The sequence below is a fragment of the Cervus elaphus genome, chromosome 5 (genome assembly GCF_910594005.1).
Source record: "Cervus elaphus chromosome 5, mCerEla1.1, whole genome shotgun sequence".
Classification (NCBI taxonomy): Eukaryota; Metazoa; Chordata; class Mammalia; order Artiodactyla; family Cervidae; genus Cervus; species Cervus elaphus.
This window is the reverse complement of record NC_057819.1, coordinates 61,406,976-61,425,284: the sequence shown is the minus strand read 5'-3', so window position 1 is coordinate 61,425,284 and position 18,309 is coordinate 61,406,976. Positions and strand designations below refer to the sequence as shown.

Sequence of the window (18,309 nt, the reverse complement as noted above, 5' to 3'; positions counted from 1 at the left end):
TTCATACCTAGTTTTAATGACTTAGGTTTATAAATACTTTCTAACAGAATTTTCAAAATTGAGATATAGTTGACATGTAATGATACATTAGAGTTTCAGGTGTACAACATAATGATTCGATATTTGTATATATAACAAAATGATCATAGAAAGTCTAGTTAATATCCATCATCTCATATAGTCACAAGTTTTTTCCTGTGATGAGCACTTTTAAGATCTACTGTCTTAGCAACTTTTGAATATACAGTATGATATTATTAACTATATTTACTAACTGCTGGACATTACTTCCGTAGAACTTACTTATTTTGTAACTGGAATGTTTATCTTTTGGCCCAAGAGTTTTACAGATACTCTTTAGTGACTGAGAATCTGTAGAATGATAATTCTTTCCATATAAGAACTGTAAAATCTATAAAATGATAATTCTCTCCATATCAGAACTGTTTTAAGACTTTATGAAGGCTAATACATTTAAAAATTACATTTGAAGAAGTAAGCAAAGGATACTTCCTACTGATTCTCTAATTCAGAGGTGGTTACTGAGCCTCCATCTATCTTACAGTCATAATGCATTTCCCCATCTCATCTACTTACTACTGATGCTTATACTTTTCATGAAGTTGAACATTTATGTAATAGAGTCAGTTCATGTGGTACGACTGTCTTTTAGTACCCCTGAAACAAAGAAAGAAAAAAAAAACCCTGAAGTCAGTCACCCAAATTATCCAAACCATTGAGGATTGGAGATTGCCAATGCCAACCTTTCTGAAGTTTCGACATAATTTTGTCCTCTCTTGGTTTTACACTGGGGTTCCCAACATCTGAGATCTAATGCCTTATGATCTGAGGTGGAGCTGATGTAATAATAATAGAAATAAAGTGCACAATAAGTGTAATTTGCTTGAATTATCCTAACCATCCCCTACCATGGTCTGTGGAAAAGTTGTCTTCCATAAAACCAGTCCCTGGTGACAAAAAACGTTGAGGAGTGCTGTAGTGTCATACGTATGATACATATCATAAATTGAGAAGCTTGTACTCTAAGTCTTCTCCTTCTACTATATTGTTAAGAAAATATATTCTTTGTAAGGCTATCATTCTTTTGATGTTTCTTTCGGGGGACATACGTCCCATATAAGTCATGTTAGGGACTTTGGACAGGAGTGAGAGAAAGGTCAAAGCCACCTGTTGAAGTTGTCTGAGTGGAATAACATTTGTTTAGTGTGTATTTGATATAATAAGCAGAAATATCAGAGTGGAGAGAAGTGGATCCTCTGTTGAAGACATACGTATTGATTGCATAAGGATTTAGTCACTGACCACCTTGAAACAGGGTTTCCCAGGTGGCCACTTCATTGATAGCTCAGTTGGTAAAGAATCTGCCTGTAATGCAGGAAACCCTGGTTCAGTTCCTGGGTCAGGAAGATCTACTGGAGAAAGCATAGGCTACCCATTCCAATATTCTTGGGCTTCCCTTGTGGCTCAGCTGGTAAAGAATATGCCCCAATGCAGGAGACCTGAGTTCAATCCCTGGGTTGGGAAGAAGGGAAAGGCTACCCACTCCAGTATTCTGGCCTAGAGAATTCCATGGACTGTATAGTTCATGGGGTCACAAAGAGTTGGACACGACTGAATGACCTTCACTAAAGGTGGCCTTAGTGGTAAAGAACCCACCTAGCAACGCAGGAGATGTAAGAGACACGGGTTTTATCCCTGGGTTGGGAAGATCCCTTGCAGGAGGGCCCAGAAACCCACCCCAGGATACTTGCCTGAAGAATCCCATGGACAGAGGAGCCTGGCTGACTATAGTCCCTGAGGTCACAAGGAGTCTGACTGAAGTGACTAAGCATGCGGTTTTGTTGAAAGTTTTCACTTTCTTCTCAGGTTCAGAGGATTTGTTAACAAAATAAGCCACTCATTATATTCAAGTAAACAATACAAATATTTATTAGAGAACTATTTAGTCTACTTTCAATATTCTAACCTTAAAAGAAAACAAGAAATAGAAGCAGCAGAGGAGAGCAATAGTATATATATCACCATATTGGATTTGCAGACCTCCAGACTTAGCGCTGGGACGTTCTGTATGACAGCAGTCCAGAGTTCCAATTGGGAAAAGGTCCCAGGCAGTGTCAACTCCGTGGGTGAGTCTTTGGACTGCTGTTTCTTGGCCTCACTTATAATCCCCAGGCCACAAACCAATTATTAGTTTAGGAGCAAAAAAAAAAAAAACTGGCAGCTCTGCTATTATGTTATTTTTTTTTACAATGCTGTTTGCTTTGTTTTGCAGATCTTGGAATGTTGCTAAGTCCAGGGAGTGGTTGGCCAGACCTACTCTAGGGACTTAACAGATTCCAAGATCTGCTTCCTATCTATCTATTGTGTTTCTCTTACAACACTCAGGGAAGTTGTGGCTGACACCCACAGCAGTAGTCTGGGCAGTCTAGGTGGGTCAGAAGCAAGGTGAGAGGCCTGCTCTGCTCCTTTGTCTCTGAAGCCTGAACAAGACTGCTTCTATTTTATTTCCCTAACACACACATGCATACATCTTAAAATAAGAACATACTATTCACACTGGCAAACCTCAAGTTTTTTTTTTTTTTTTAAGTCAACCCATAAAATCTTTGTCATGAGTGTCAGTACTTGACAGAGATAATTTACCTCTGAAATAAAATCTTAAAAAAAAAATCAATTTGACAGTTACTGTATTAACCTGTGTGTATAAATGTGAGTATGTGCATCAGTGATTCATTGCTACAGTAACATCACAGAATGTAGTAATTGAAAACCGCAACTGTTATTTCTCATGAGGCGGTTCTGATGATCTGGTCCGTACTCAGCTGATATCATCGGGGATCACTCAAATGGGTTCCTCTTGTCTGTTCTCACATGCTCTCTCATTCTTTAGAGGCTTGTTGGCTTGTTGTCATGTAGATGAAGAGTTCCAGGAGAATGGAACTGTGTAAGGCCTCTGGGGCACATGCTAAGAACTGGCATAGCATCACTTCCATTGAATTCTTTTGGTCAAAGCAATTCACAGGGCTAACCTAGATTCTTGGGTGGGTAACTTGATTCCCCACCTGACTGGTGGGGCTGTAAAATCACATTGCAAAAACAGGGACCTAAGGGGGCATTAATTAGCCATCAATGCAATCAGTTTACCACGTGTGCTCCTAATATATTTATATTAATCATATTTTAATTGTTATGTTAGGGGAAGCACACTGATTGAAACCGCCCACCCTGGCCAGGCACCATAGTAACTATTTGCATGAGTTGTTTTATGGCAGGAGATCCTGATAAGGAATACGGAACTAATAGGCCACCACCAGCCGGAAGAGTTCGGGAAAGATCGGAAAGATCGAGAGGAGACACTACCTGTCCGTCCACTTCCCAGAATCCCTCTTGCTAGCATCCATCTTGGTTGAGCGATGCGTGCGCCACCAGGAAAGACTCTGAATTAGAATGATTGGCCAAAGACCACCCGGAAACTAATCCCATCACCATAAAACCCAAGACTGCGAGCCACGCGGGAGAGCAGTTCTCCTGGGTTCCCTTACCTACTGCTCTCCACCCGGTGCCCTTTCCCAATAAAATCTCTTGCTTTGTCAGCATGTGTCTCCTTGGACAATTCATTTCCGAGTGTTAGACAAGAGCCCAGTTTCGGGCCCTGGAAGGGGTCCCCCTTCCTGCAACAGTTATATATTTAACTTAAGGAGATTTTTCTTTGGTATCTTTTCATGGTTTGGATTTGGATAAATTGGACAACTTTCAATATCGTAGTGCTGAGTTAAGTAAAATTGTGGACATTATAATGAGTTCAAGGATCCTGGGAATAATCAAGGAAAAGATATGGTCCTGGGTGACAATGGCACATAACACATTTTATTTGGCTCATGTGGACAGCTGTTGGAGAGGAGGCCCCTCACAGCGGAAGACCTAGAGACCATGGCAGAGAGTCACCATTCAGAAGGGGAAGGGAGTAAGGGCCCTCCTGTGGGAGTGGAGGAGGGGGAGCTTTCCTGTCTGGTGATTTCACTCACAGCAAGAGGGGAGTCTCTGGGTCAGTGAACTCTGATGGGCAGCAGTGGCTTGAAGTCTTTCACAGCCTCAGAGTTTGTCTTATCTTTGGCTAGTAAATGTTGGTTATAGTTTTACAGGAAATGCAAAGCAGGCAGGCTCTAAATGGCCAAAAATTATGGTTATTCAGGCCATATTTAAAACATTTGAATCTTTAAGAATTTTGAGTTTGGAACCAGCAGGCTTTTGTTTCTAAAAATGGGATTTGAATTTGAATTGCAAAGAATTTTGAGAGGCTGCAAAGTATCAACAAAAGTCATCGGTGCCCTTAGAGTGAAAAAAAAAAAGTAACATAGTCACAAATCACATTAAATATTAGGAATACGAGATTTTGTAAGAAGTAGATCACAAAGAAGAGAAAAAATGTATAAGTATTTATGAGAAATAGTTTTTGTGATGTAAGGAATTTTTGCTTCCTAGGAAAACTGTAATAAAGGCCCTGAATGATTTTCCCTCTCTCCTATTAGGAGCAGGCTGTTATTCAAAAATCAGTTTTTACAGTGTAACAGAAAGGAAATCAAATTCCGATTTTACTTTTTTGTGTACCAACTATGCAACATTTCATAGTCAAGGATTCACAAGCATTTCTCTATTTGAGGATTAAGCTTATCCAAATTGACCTAACTACCATCAAAATTTGGTATATTTCATAGCTTCTTTTCAAACCCATTATTTGTAAATATAACTCACTTTCCATCAAGTCTTCTATAAATTATTCTTCGGCTTCAAATTTCTCTTTATTTTAACATTCCAATTGTTTAGAGATGTGTTGTTATCAAAGTCCATATGGCTAGGGCCTAAGATAAATCCTTTTCTTTTTCAATTGATTAAAAAGCAGACAAAACATATCCATCATTTTGTAAACATTTTTGCATTTCCTTGTTCTTTTAATTAATGTCATTCTAATCACTTATGTTAACTATAGCTTTTACTCACTCATTCTAATCATTCATGCTAACTATAGCCTTTAACCAAAATAACTAACTTCAATTCTCCCCCTCCCTCTCCCAAACCCCCTTCTGTTGCAGGAAGGGGGACCCCTTCCAGGGCCCGAAACTGGGCTCTTGTCTAACACTTGGAAATGAATTGTCTGAGGAGACACATGTGCTGACAAAGCAAGAGATTTTATCGGGAAAGGGCGCTCCGGCAGAGAGCAGGAGGGTGAGGGAACCCAGGAGAACAGCTCTGCCACAGAGACTGTGGCTCACAGTCTCGGGTTTTATGGTGATGGGATTAGTTTCTGGGTTGTCCTTAGCCAATCACTCTGACTCAGAGTCCTTGCTGATGGTGCACGCCTTGTTCAGCCAAGATGGACGCCAGAGAGAAGGATTCTGGGAGGTGGTCGGACACGTGGTGTCTCCTTTTGACCTTTGACGAGCTCTTCCGGTTGGTGGAGGCTTATTAGTTCTGTGTTCCTTACCAGGACCTCCTGTTGTAAAACAGCTCATGCAAATGGTTACGATGGTGCCTGGCCAGGGTGGGCGGTTTCAATCAGTGTGCTTCCCCTAACACTTCCGCACCACAGACAGTTTTCAGTACGTGACAAAGAATTCTGTGCCATTCAAGGCAACTTAGGAGAATAGCAGAGCTCCAGTGACCACTGCTGGTACTTTAACAATACACATCACACATCACCTTATGGTCAGGTGTATATGTCCCTTTAAGATTTATTTATACATTATTGTTAGAACATATAAGTTTGACCATAGTTGGCTCATTTATGTGTTTCTAGAAGACTTCTCTTATTTCTTCTGAGAAAAAGGAAAAAAAGTCATGAACTCAAAATCCTTTTGATTTCACAGTAGGTCTTAAAACTCCGAACAAGTCAGAAGTAACCATTTCTATTTTATTTGCATTCCCAGTTTATCTCGTACATGGAGGCCTGTTCATAAAAATTGATATAACAGAGCAAAAATACTCTTAGAAGGCAGAGCTCCCTCTTTTGTGAGCTATTCAAAATCAATCTTAATTTAAACAACCAAAAAGAAAACTTTGCTTTATTTTCTATGCCTTTTCTGGTAGCTTTGTCTATTTAAATATTTCTCTCCAGCACAACATGTTATATTTTTGACTCAATCTACGGAAGTTTTCTCAAGCGAGATAGTGAAAGAACTAACCAAAGATACAAAAGAACTACTGTTACACGAACATCATACAAGGCTAACTTCCTTTCTTTTGCAAAGATGGGACAATGTTTATTTGTATACACAAACAGAGAGAAATGCTAGCCTCAGTTCTATGCCTTTAGCTTTAGATCAAAAGTAAATCCAGAGGACAGTTTTCTGTGCTTGAGCAAATCTCACTGGTCAGTAGTGGCTACTTGGGTATAGGAAGGTCCAAGAGTCAAAAAGGATGTCCAAGGAATACTTGTTATGAATTTCCTGATCTGGAGCGGATCTCCAATCTAGTGGGTACAAAAGTATCTCAAATGATTTTAGGTTTTGTCGCAGTTGTTTAGTTGCTAAGTTATGTCTGATTCTTTTTGACCCCATGGACTATAGCCTGCCAGGCTCCTCTGTCCATGGGGTTCTCCAGGCAAAAATAGTGGAGTGGGTTGCCATTTCCTTCTCCAGGGGATCTTTCTGATCCAGGAATGCGTCTCCTGCATTACAGGTAGATTCTTTACTGCTGAGTCACAGGGAAAACTTGATTTTAGGTATACTGATAGTGCAAGGCATATTAGAAGATACCACAAGTTTCAAGACAAACTAGTAGAAGAAACAAATGGAAAAAAGATCCCCTATTATCTACCATCTACCACCCAACAGAGACTAGATGGCTGGATTCAATAATCAAAATCAGACTTCCAACATTTTAGTCACCAGGGGAAGAAAAATAATGATTATGTGCAAACTAGAACAGGAGTCTATAAGAACCAGCTTAATGCAAATATCAAAACAGATCCGGAGAAGAAAATTGTAGAAACAGTCAATGATATTCACTCCAGGAATCAAGAAAGTTGGGTCTGGGATTTAGAAGTCTATACACAGTGCACTTTGTAGGGCAAGACTCAGGTCTGGTGTGTGAAATGACCTGGCTATCTCATTGGAACTCCAGCTGTGAAAGATGCAGAAGCAAAAGCAATTAAGAGGAGAAAAAGATGTTTGTATGCTAAAAATTTGCAAGGAAACTACATTTTGAACTTTGGAAGACTTTGAAAAACCTGACTACCATGTAAAAAATACAAAAGATATACAAGGGGAAAAAGCAGACAGAAGATTACCAAGGTCACAGACTGTTCATGCAGAAAGTCTTCTCACGTGGTCATCATAGCTGCAAGGGCCATCCATATCAGTGTTGCAAGGCTTGTCATATTTTCTAGTATGATCACTCACGTCTGTGATCCTGTGGTCCATGGCTCTGTCAATACATACCCTGCCTCTCAATTGAGAGCATTCGGAAAATAAAATTACTTTTCAGAGGAGTTTGGTAAGCAGAGTATCAGTGCTGAATAATTTTGCTGCAGTCTTTAGTTTAAAATAGCTTCTGGGACAGGAAAGTTATTTTTACTAATGTGCCTTGTCATATGAAAATATTTTGTTCCTTAGATACTGTATCTCTCTTTTGAATACTTGTGGATAAGCTTTGACAGATTTACTTTCTTTTAGGTTTCATTTCTTCAGAAGGTCAATTTATGCATGTTATATTGATTTTGACATATTCAACCTTTTTTGGAAAACCCTATTGGAATGTTCAGATGATACATACATATACATATACATAGATATATATATATGCACACACACACATATATATACATGAATTATATGTGCTAATTACAGTGTATTTTCTATTTCATTATATTCATTATGAAATTGAATTTAAGACTTTTTAGAAGTTTGTTTTTCTTATTAACTATAATAAGAAATTTTATATTTTATTTTTAGCCCCAAATCCATTCTTAGTAAAAGTGATAAAATTGACAATAAAGTTAAAAGAATTGGACCACACATAGAGATCTTCCAAGTGTTCCGGGGAAGAAAAAAATTTGCAATAACCAAAAACATAATTAAAATGGTCACCGTCATGCAGGCATTTGTCAGAGGGTGGCTCGAACGCAAAAGATTCCAAAGAATAATGATAAAGGTAAAGCTTATATTGAATATTATAATGTGTTTAAAAATTCTTTGTTCTCCCAGTTTTACTGAGATATAACTGACATGTAGCACTGTCGTAGTTTAAAGTATACAGAATAATGATTCAGCTGTCATGCATCATAAAATGATTTACCACAATGAGTTTAATGAACATTCATCACCTCTTATATAGATACAAAATTAAGAAATAGAAAAAACTTTTGCTCATGATGAGAGCTCTTAGGTTCTCCTCTCTTTACTTTCATATATTTATCCTGTCGTGCATTACATCCCTAGTACTCATCTGTCTTATAACTGGAAGTTTGTACAACAGCTGATTTCCCCTTCCCCTGCCTCCTGCCTCTGGTAACCACAAATCTGATGTCTTTTACTATGAGTTTGTTTATTTGCCTTTTTATTTGTTTTTGAAGTGTAATTGGCCTATAACACTACGTTAATTCCTATTACACAACAGAGGATTTGATTCTTCTATACATTTCAAACTGATCACCACAAGTCTAGTTATCATTTGTCACCATACAAAGGTATCATGTAATTATTGAGTTTATTCCCCGTACTGTACATTTCATACCCATGACTCTTATAATATACAATTTTAAGTTTATACCTCTTAATCTCTGTTATCTGTTTGTCTTCTCCCTTGGATCCCCTCTCCTGTGGCAAAAACCTGTTTGTGTATATGACTTTGTTTCTGTTCTATTTGTTCATTAGTGAAATCATGCAGTATTTTTCTTTTTCTGTCTGACTTATTTCACATAACATAATATGCTCTAAGTAAAAAAAAAAAGGAAAAAAATGTCCCCTAGTTCCATCCTGATATCACGTAGGTTGTCAGAAATGACAAGATTTCATTCTTTTTTTCACTAATATCTCATTATATATAATATATATTATATACGCTTAATATGTATAATATAGTATATATTATATAAACATAATGTATAATTATGTATACATTCATGTAATTATACATATATGATTATGTATAATTATATATAAATATATGATTGTATAATTATAGTTTATAATACATGAACATAAATCTATATTATATATGCTTTATATATATATAATATAAAACACTGTATATATGGGGCTTCCCACGTGGCTCAGTGGTAAAGTGTCTGCCTGCCAATGCAGGAGAGACAGGAGACATGGGTTCAATCCCTGGGTCAGGAAAATGCCCTGGAGGAATAAATGGCAACCCATTCCAGTATTCTTGCCTGGAAAATCACATGGACAGAGGAGCCTGGCTGGCTATAGTCCATGGGGTTGAAAAGAGTCAGATAAGACTGAGCATCTGAGCACATACATTATGTATATACCTTATCTTCTTTATCCATTCATTCATCAGTGTACATTTACATTCAATTAACAGACTTTTGAACAGTAACTTGGTCAATATACCTATGATTTTTCCAAAATAAAGTTCTTTGGTTAAAAAAATTGTTATGAATAATCTTCTCTTGTGACAGTTGCAGATTGTGTCAAGCTGGAGACTGTGAACAAATGCCTGGCTTATCCTTAACCCAACAGTCCTGGGACAACTTTTACTCTAAGGCTCAGAGCACCTATCTTTGCACTGGTTTTGTTTCTCCTATGCTATAGGTTAATTTTCTGTTTAAAGCAACTTTCCACTTCTCTTACTCCTGGGCACTCTTGCAGAGCATAAACCTTTACCTTAAAAAGAAACCACACATATCCACCTAACAACATTTATAAACAGCAGTCCTGACATTCAAAATAAATCATAAGGACCTATTTTGGCTGGGCAAATGCAGGAGAATCCGAATGGACAGATTTCGGTGAACCTTTGAGAGAAATTCAAACATATTCTCACCTGAAGTCTGCCAATAAAAAAATTTAGAAAACCAGCTAGAAACGGAAGAATAGGTCAGGAGTGCCCACCTGAATTACTTGATTTTCTGGGAGGAGCCCTTTTAAATGGCCTTGCACTGTACATCCTGAATACATTTCTCTGAGAACATAGAGATGCTGTTAGAACATAATCCATTTGCCTGTCTCTGTATGTATATGTATGCATGCATTAATAGTACATTTTATTGTTTAGCTGCTAAGTTGTGTCTGACTCTTTGTGACCCCGCGGACTGTAGCACAACAGCTCTCTGCTCTTCATTATCTTATGGAGTTTGAGCAAATATACACACATAACACACATTTGTAGTTCTGATAAGTATATAGGATAAAGCATGTAAAATTCTGAAATAAAACATTCCATATAGCTAATCTTTCACTCATTCTGTGAAATAGCTGCTATATTATTTTATATGTGAAGAAACTCATGCTCAGAGAAATTAAGTCATTTGACCACAGTTGTACTGCTGGTAAGTGACCGAGCTAGAATTCAAACTTTTGTCTGACCCCAAAGCCCATGTTATTCTACATATTATATCATCGACCTACTTTGTGGCTAATTGCTCCCTAATCTAATCTAAAGCCGTATCCCAGACTGGTCTCTCTAGCTCCAGATTGAGGCATTTAATTGCTTGTTTGCAAGGTCCATAGTTAGCTCAGACTCCACAGAGCCTTAAATGAACTCATTTTCTCATTCCACAGAGCGCTTCCTTTGGTGAACTCTCCCAATACCCACGGTGCAAGCTATATACCTGGAGTTTGCTTAGTCTCCTTCAGCTTGCTCACCCCCATGTTCAGTTGGTCACCGCTTCCTTAATATTTCTTATGCGGCTCTTCCTCTCGGGGCTCTTGCCAGAGCTCCTATCCATCACCCCCTCGCATGGAGAACTGCAGTAGTCTCTTAATTGGTCTCCCTGCCTGTAGACCTACGCCCATCTAATCTGTCATGTGCAATGGTGGAAATTCCACTCTGATGACCTTATCCTATTCCTTAGAGTCTTTTGATGACTCCATATTGCTTATCAGATGAATGAATTCTCTAGTATACAGCACATCTGAGCTCCCTGGTCTGGCCTTTTCCCGCTGTCCAGGCTCATCACATGACACTTTCTCATTAATACCCTGTGCCCTAGCAAAGTCCAAGTCGTTTCATTCCCTGTTTCATTACTATTATCTTATGTGTTAATGCTGACCTTTCAGACTGGATTACTCTTCCTCCCTAATTTTCTCATAAACTCTAATTCTTTCTTTAAGAACTTAAATGTCCACATCTAGAAGAAAAGCTATGACCAATATAGACAGCATATTAAAAAGCAGAGACATTACTTTGCCAACAAGGTCTGTCTAGTCAAAGCTATGGTTATTCCAGTAGTAATGTATGGATGTGAGAGTTGGACTATAAAGAAAGCTGAGTGCAGAAGAATTGATGCTTTTGAACTGTGGCACTGGAGAAAACTCTGAGAGTCCCTTGGACTGCAAGGAGATCCAACCAGTCCATCCTAAAGGAAATCAATCCTGAATATTCACTGGGAGGATTGATGCTGAAGCTGAAGCGCCAATACTTTTGCCACCTGATGCAAAGAACTGACTCATTGGACTCATTGGAAAAGACCCTGATGCTGGGAATGATTGAAAGTGGGAGGAGAAGGATGAGATGATTGGATGGCATCACCGACTCAATGGACATGAGTCTGAGTGAGCTCGAGGAGTTGGTGATGGACAGGGAAGCCTGGTGTACTGCAGGCCATGGGGTTGCAAAGAGTCAGACATGACTGAACGACTGAACTGAACTGAACTGAGACGCCCTTTCTGGTCCATCAGGCAGAGCTGATTTCTCCATTTCCGGTCATTATTGTGCTGATCATTCTACATTTTGACCTTTTGTTTACATGTCTGTCATGGATAATACAGTCTATATGACCTGTTTGGGAGTACACACTATTTTTATTTATAACACCACATATTGTTTTGACACATATAGTCTCTCTCATTTTAACTATATTCACTTATTTGATGTTTTGCATGTTTATTTACTTGTTTGCATGTATAACATATATGTATATATGTTTACTTGTTTGTGTATGTTTATTTATGTTGTTTTCTGTCATGTTTACTTCTGTGTTCAATACCTAGAACAGTGCTTAGTGTGTGACAGGTACTCAACAAATGACTTTTTGAATGGATGAATTAATACAACAAAATATAGTTACAGAAGTTTGTCAGGGCACCAGAGATTCATATGTATGTATATATATATATATATATATACACACACACACATATATAACATGTATATTAAACATATATAAGTAAATATAGCATGTCATATGCATGACATTATACATATGATAATGTAATTCATGTCCTACTCTTTGTGACCCCATGGACTATACAGTCTGTGGAATTCTCCAGGCCAGAATACTGGCGTAAATTGCCATTCCCTTCTCCAGGGGATCTTCCCAACCCAGGGATGGAACCCAGGTCTCCCACATTGGAAGCAAATTCTTTCTCAGCTGAGCCACCAGGAAGCCTAAGAATACTGGAGTGGGTAGCCTATCCATTCTCCAGGGAATCTTCCTGATCCAGGCATAGAACCAGCATCTCCTGCATTGCAGGCAGATTCTTTACCAGCTGAGCTACCAGGAAAGCTCAGTTATATCATAATTTAACTTAATTATAGCAGTTCCTGATGTTGGAGAGAGTTGTAGCATCATCCATAGCATATGGGACAAAAATATGTCTAGAAAACTTAGCAGGAATGGGCCCAAGATGATAAAGAAAAGGAGAGATTGACAAAGAAAAATTTTAATTTCTATATGGAGGTAAAATTTGAAATGAAAAGAGCGAGAAGCCCTTTTCAAGGATCCCAAGAATTATAAACTGGACTGTTGACTTCGATCTGGTTATAAACTTTGTTACGACCACTGACTTTCTTCTTTCTCCCACCGTTGGTGTGCTGCTTTGTATGTTGGGTGGCTGCTCTGTGACATAGTGAATGCTGTCTTGCTCACTGTTGAAATGCTTGTGTGGCAGGCCTGTAATGCATACACAGTCTGGTTCCAGGACTGAGCCTGTGTGCAGGGTTGCTGTTGGGGGAATTCTTGATAGACTTTCTGGTCTAGAGGCCACACAGCGTATCCCTGGATGATTGTCAGGACTGCGGCAATCCCTCCACTGGGAAGCTTCCACAGTCATATTGTTTAGCCGGCACTCCAGAGCTTATGACTGTTGACAGTGTCTGCTAGAATGTCACTTTAAGGTACCTCAAGAGACGGTACAATTTCTGTCTTTTCTGTGAAATACTCCAGGTTGGGTTTATTTAGAAATAATGAAGTGGCATTTTATTATATCAGCCATAAGGAGACCACAGAGATTGCTGCGTTTAACTATCAGCATTATTTATTTCCAGTCTTCCTAGGTGGTACAGTGGTAAATAATCCATCTGCAGTGCAGACGATGCAGGGGACAAGGATTAGATCCCTGGGTCGGGAGGATCCCCTGGAGGAAAAATTGGCCACCCACTCCAATATCCTTGCCTGAAAAATTCCACAGAGAAAGGGGCCTGGTAGGCTACAGTTCAAAGGGTCGCAAAGAGCTGGACATGACTGAGTGACCAAGCACGCATGTACAAACATGGAGAACTATATTAATATATTCTCAAATACTTAAAAAAAAATTGATCATAGTTGCTATTTACTGGATCTGATTTCTTGCCTGGTGCATAGAACAAATAGTCCAGACAGAAATGGAGGAAGTCTCAGGTATTTAATAGTGAGAACTTAGAAAGACCGTTTAACCCAAAGGCCTCTGTCTGGTATGGGAGTAGTCCCATGAAACTGAGATCTGGAGGATGATTGTGTTTTGTCTGCAAAGTGTGTTTTGTCTGTGTAGACTGGGAAGTTGAGAGAGTTGCAGGCCCAGGGAAAGAAAATCTCAGTGGCCTTAGGTGAGACAGAATATTTGGGGGCCTAGTTAGGAGGACAGTGGCAATAGAGGAACATGAAGGTAGGAGCAGATGAACAATGTTCTTCAAAACCATGCTAAGGAGTTTATACTTAGTGTATCAGAATGGATGACTTTAGAGGAGGTGAGTGACATGAAGAGATTTGCTATTTTAGAAAAATTACTGACTCTGGACAATGAATTGAGTAAAGAGGATGACAAAATTAGAGAAAAAACCACTAGGATGCTTATTCAGTAATGATAATGTTGGTGTTGATTTGGGGTAAGGTTGGAGAAATGGACAGGAGATAGGATATTGAAAGTGATTGGCTTTGGAGATGAGGAAGTGGGAGGAGTCAATAATGGTTCTGAGGCTTTTGTCTTGAGCAACATGATGGATGGTTGTGAAATATAGAACTTAGGAGGAGTGAGTAGGAGAGGTGGAGGGAAAGGAAGGGAGGTAGAGTCCATTTTTCAACACTGAGCTTGAAGTGGCTGTGCAACATCCTTGAGACGTCTGGGAAGCGATTGGGTACAGGAGTCTAAAGCTCGGAAGGATGACTGGGCCATAGGGAGGCATTTGGGATTCATGAGAACTTCTAAAACTTTTTCTACCTTAACACAACTTAAGGAATACAAACCCTGCCACACATTAAAGTGGCTCAATCTGGCAATGATTATCACTTTATCTCTGAGAAAGCTCTTTCTCCAGGTGACTGCATGGCTTTCTTACTTCATTCATGTCTCTGCTCACTGTGACATTATCAAAAACCCTGCCCAATACTATCCTATTAAAAAAACACTCTGATCATTCCCTATTCTATTAAAAACACTGTTGTTCTTTGCACTACTTACTACTATGTAATACATATTTGTTCACTGGATTATCGTCCCTTCTATCAGAAATTTTTTCTCTTCACTAATCTGTTCACAAGGTCTAGAAATATTCATGGTTCATGTTTTTGAATAAATTATTTTCAACACAATGGAGGAAGGGTAAGATGATGTAAAACTTCATTCAGCTCTGCAACCAAGGATACCCTTCTGTACTCTGCCTTCATCCATAGATTTGAGAATCATTATTAGTGATACTGTCTAGAGCCATTGGAATTGATGTCATTGTCCAGAGAGTATATAAAGTAAGGATAGAGGCATATAAAGATAAGAATGAGAAAGACCAATGCTCAGAGGGGAAGCCAGAGGTGAGGATTTCACAAACAATGAAGAAATAGCTAGAGAAGTATGAAGAAAACTGAAACACGTTAGATCAAGAAAGTTCAGACACAGTGTGATAAAGAGGGTCAGGTCAGTGATTCCCAATGCTTCTAGGAATGAAGGCCTAGGCAAAAATGGGTAGAAAACATGAGCTAGTGCTTCACAGTAGAATAAACATGAATGGTTAGTAAACATGAAAAGAGGCTACTCTTGCTAGTAATCAAAGAAATTGAGTACCACTAAGTATCATATAGCAGTGGAATTAACCAAACAAGAAATAAATTCATTACTTAGAAACAAAAGACATGATCATATCAAATACAAAGCAGACTTTTATTTGTAAAAAAATGTTAATCCTGATGTATGATAAGCATGATACATTATAGTTTAAGTCAACATGGATTGGAAAATTATAATAAGTAATTTGCATTGTCTTTTATTTAAATATTGCTGTTGTATCAATTTGTACATTTTTCTGGTTAATTCTATCTTCAGAAAAATTTAGAAATATAGTGGAAGATTTGCATACTAAGATGACATGGCAGCATAACTAAGGCATATTTCTGTACAGAAGGCTGGCAGAGAGGCATGCTATAATAAGAAGCACACAGATGGATGCCTGCCATTTTCTCTGACCCAACTTCTTAACCATGAAAACCTCCTAGGTAGCCTTCTGAATGCCTCAGATCTGAGAAGGGTTTCTTCATGAGATGGGTTGTGTCCACAAAAGAGTATTTATTAAATTTGGAGGAAAAAACACTCAGCTTGGGTTTGGTGACTGCCCAAACGTTCCTTCTCCCTTAGCAAATGTCACCATTCAACTAAGCAGCACTCTAAGCAAGGACCTTTTGGTTTATATTCTAAGAATACAATTAAAACAGTGCTTGATTTTTAATTATAAGCAAGAGGAACCTACTGACAGATTTAATCAGGAAGGTATTGAGTAAAATTTTGGGCAGAGGTCTGAAGAAGTAAGCTCAGAAACATAGAGGAATGATGAAGGCTAGCCTAGATAGCTCCCTGGACTGCAGTCAAATCCTGCACAAATTCTGATGCAACCGCTGAATCCTGTACTCCCTCCACAAATGCCACCTTTGGAAAATGGATATTGTGCCAAGATTACTCTTCCACAGAAATAGATTTCCCACTGTTTCCCTTTTAAAAGCATTATTAATTTCTAGTCAAAACCTGAGGCGTGTGTAGATAATGGATGAGGCTTTGTCACATGTCTGCATCCTAGCAACAGAGGAGGCTTAGGTCGTGAGCATCTGATTTGTGGCTTCAAGTAAAGGACATGAGCCCTGCCTTCTACTAAGATTCACATGGTGGGGAGTGCTCCTAAAGTGTGACCCATTTGTTATTTAAAACAAAACAAAGCAACAACAACAAAGTGACAAAGCTCTATTGAACAAAAGGGAGATTAAAATTACACATTGGAAAATGTAATTAAATGTTGAAAGACATTAGCAAACATTTAGAATCTGCCCGATTCTGATGGAATTCAGGTGGAAGGAGAAAAGGAAAGTAGTGAAATGATGCCAATTTATTTTTTGTTCAAGTAAATCAAGAAATATTATTTCATTGAAAATTTTGACAAATTAAGAAATATAGGCTTAAACATAGTATCTAAAAATGTCAGAGAAGAACCAGAAAGCTAAACAAAGGTGAAGAAAAATAAAATAAAACAACCTTTAAAGAATCACACAAAACAGAAAATAAATGACAAGAGCAAGAACAATCGATCATAAGTGTAATAATAAATAAACTAGGAAAAAAATAGAACAAGAATTTCCAGAATGGGTAAAAAATATGAAATTCAAGTAAATTAAGAGGAATATAGCATATGATTAAAAGTGTGGACTGTGAAGTATCCTTGTTTTGAATTTAGAACCAGTTCTGTAATTTACTAACTATAGGACGTTGGGAAAGCTAAAGATTTTATGCTTTAGGGTTTTTACTTGTGTAATAGTATGCAAAGCATGTCAAAGGAAAGCAGACTCAGAAGAAATTTCATGAACTTAAGTAGATTCCTAAAAATATAATGAAAATTGGTGAATGAAGTTTTTAATTCAAGAAGTCAAGAAGGAGAAAAGAAACCTTAAAAAAGGAATTAATAAAGATAAATAGAGAAAGTAATGAGCTAGAAAATAGAAAATGTAAAAATAATTGAGTGGATAAAGAAGATGGAACTGGTTATTAAGAAAAAAATGAAATAGATGAATTTTTATACTTTTTTAAAGGTTTATTTGAGTAGAATGTAGAAAATGTGCATACAGAAAAATATAGTCACAAATAAAATACAATCTGATAGAACAGGTATGTACCTATGATAAAACCTGAAAAAAATCCAGTGAAAAATAGGTACAACACATAAATATACAGTTTCTGAAAGAAAGAAAATACAAGGATTTGAGCACCCAGAGTGGATACAACATTACAGAGTAATGCCTTAATAAAACTTTTATATATTTTTTTCTGGCTAAGTGGGCTACATATTATAGAAATCTCTACACCAACCTAGGAAGCTTCTATGCAATTATTCATTACTAAAACTTCTATGTTATGGCAAGCATAAGTATGTGATGCCAAAGCAACTCAAAATGATGTTCTCTGAACTTTAGGGAGATTATACCATTCTATGATGCACGTACTTTGCTAACCTTATTTAGAAATATAAATATATGCTCTAAGAAACTGGGTGAGATAGATGAAATGAATAGGACATAATCAGATTCAGTATAAATAGCAGAAATATATAAGGAGTTCAACTGTTTATATTGCTATTTTATAGGCTTTGTATCATGGACCAGATTTGAGGACAGTTATAAATATGTACTGCAGACAAATCTATCGTGTTAAATATCGACTTGGTCTTTGGAGGACAAGACAAATCATAAACCTTACAGAGTTGGAGGAATGGATGGACAGAAAAAAATGTGAGTGATGCTGTCCTTTCTGATTTGATTTTAGGTTTGGAATTAATTTAACCATTAAAAACTTACATATAATTTACATATAATTACCCATAGAAAACACAAGTATTTTTATTGTTGCAAGCTATTTGCATTTTAAGGTGACATATGAGGATTAATTTATT

The 18,309-nt window shown here is 37.8% G+C and overlaps 1 protein-coding gene across 1 annotated transcript in view; it reads left to right on the top strand.

The window, feature by feature from the left end:
- The window catches only part of IQCM (IQ motif containing M), a 307,184-nt gene that overhangs the window by 147,871 nt on the left and 141,004 nt on the right, over positions 1-18,309 (top strand). Inside the window, exons 11-12 of the mRNA XM_043900747.1 lie at positions 7,971-8,169; positions 18,004-18,148. Of these exons, the coding sequence (XP_043756682.1) occupies positions 7,971-8,169; positions 18,004-18,148 (344 nt within the window). The remainder of the gene's footprint in view (positions 1-7,970; positions 8,170-18,003; positions 18,149-18,309) is intronic.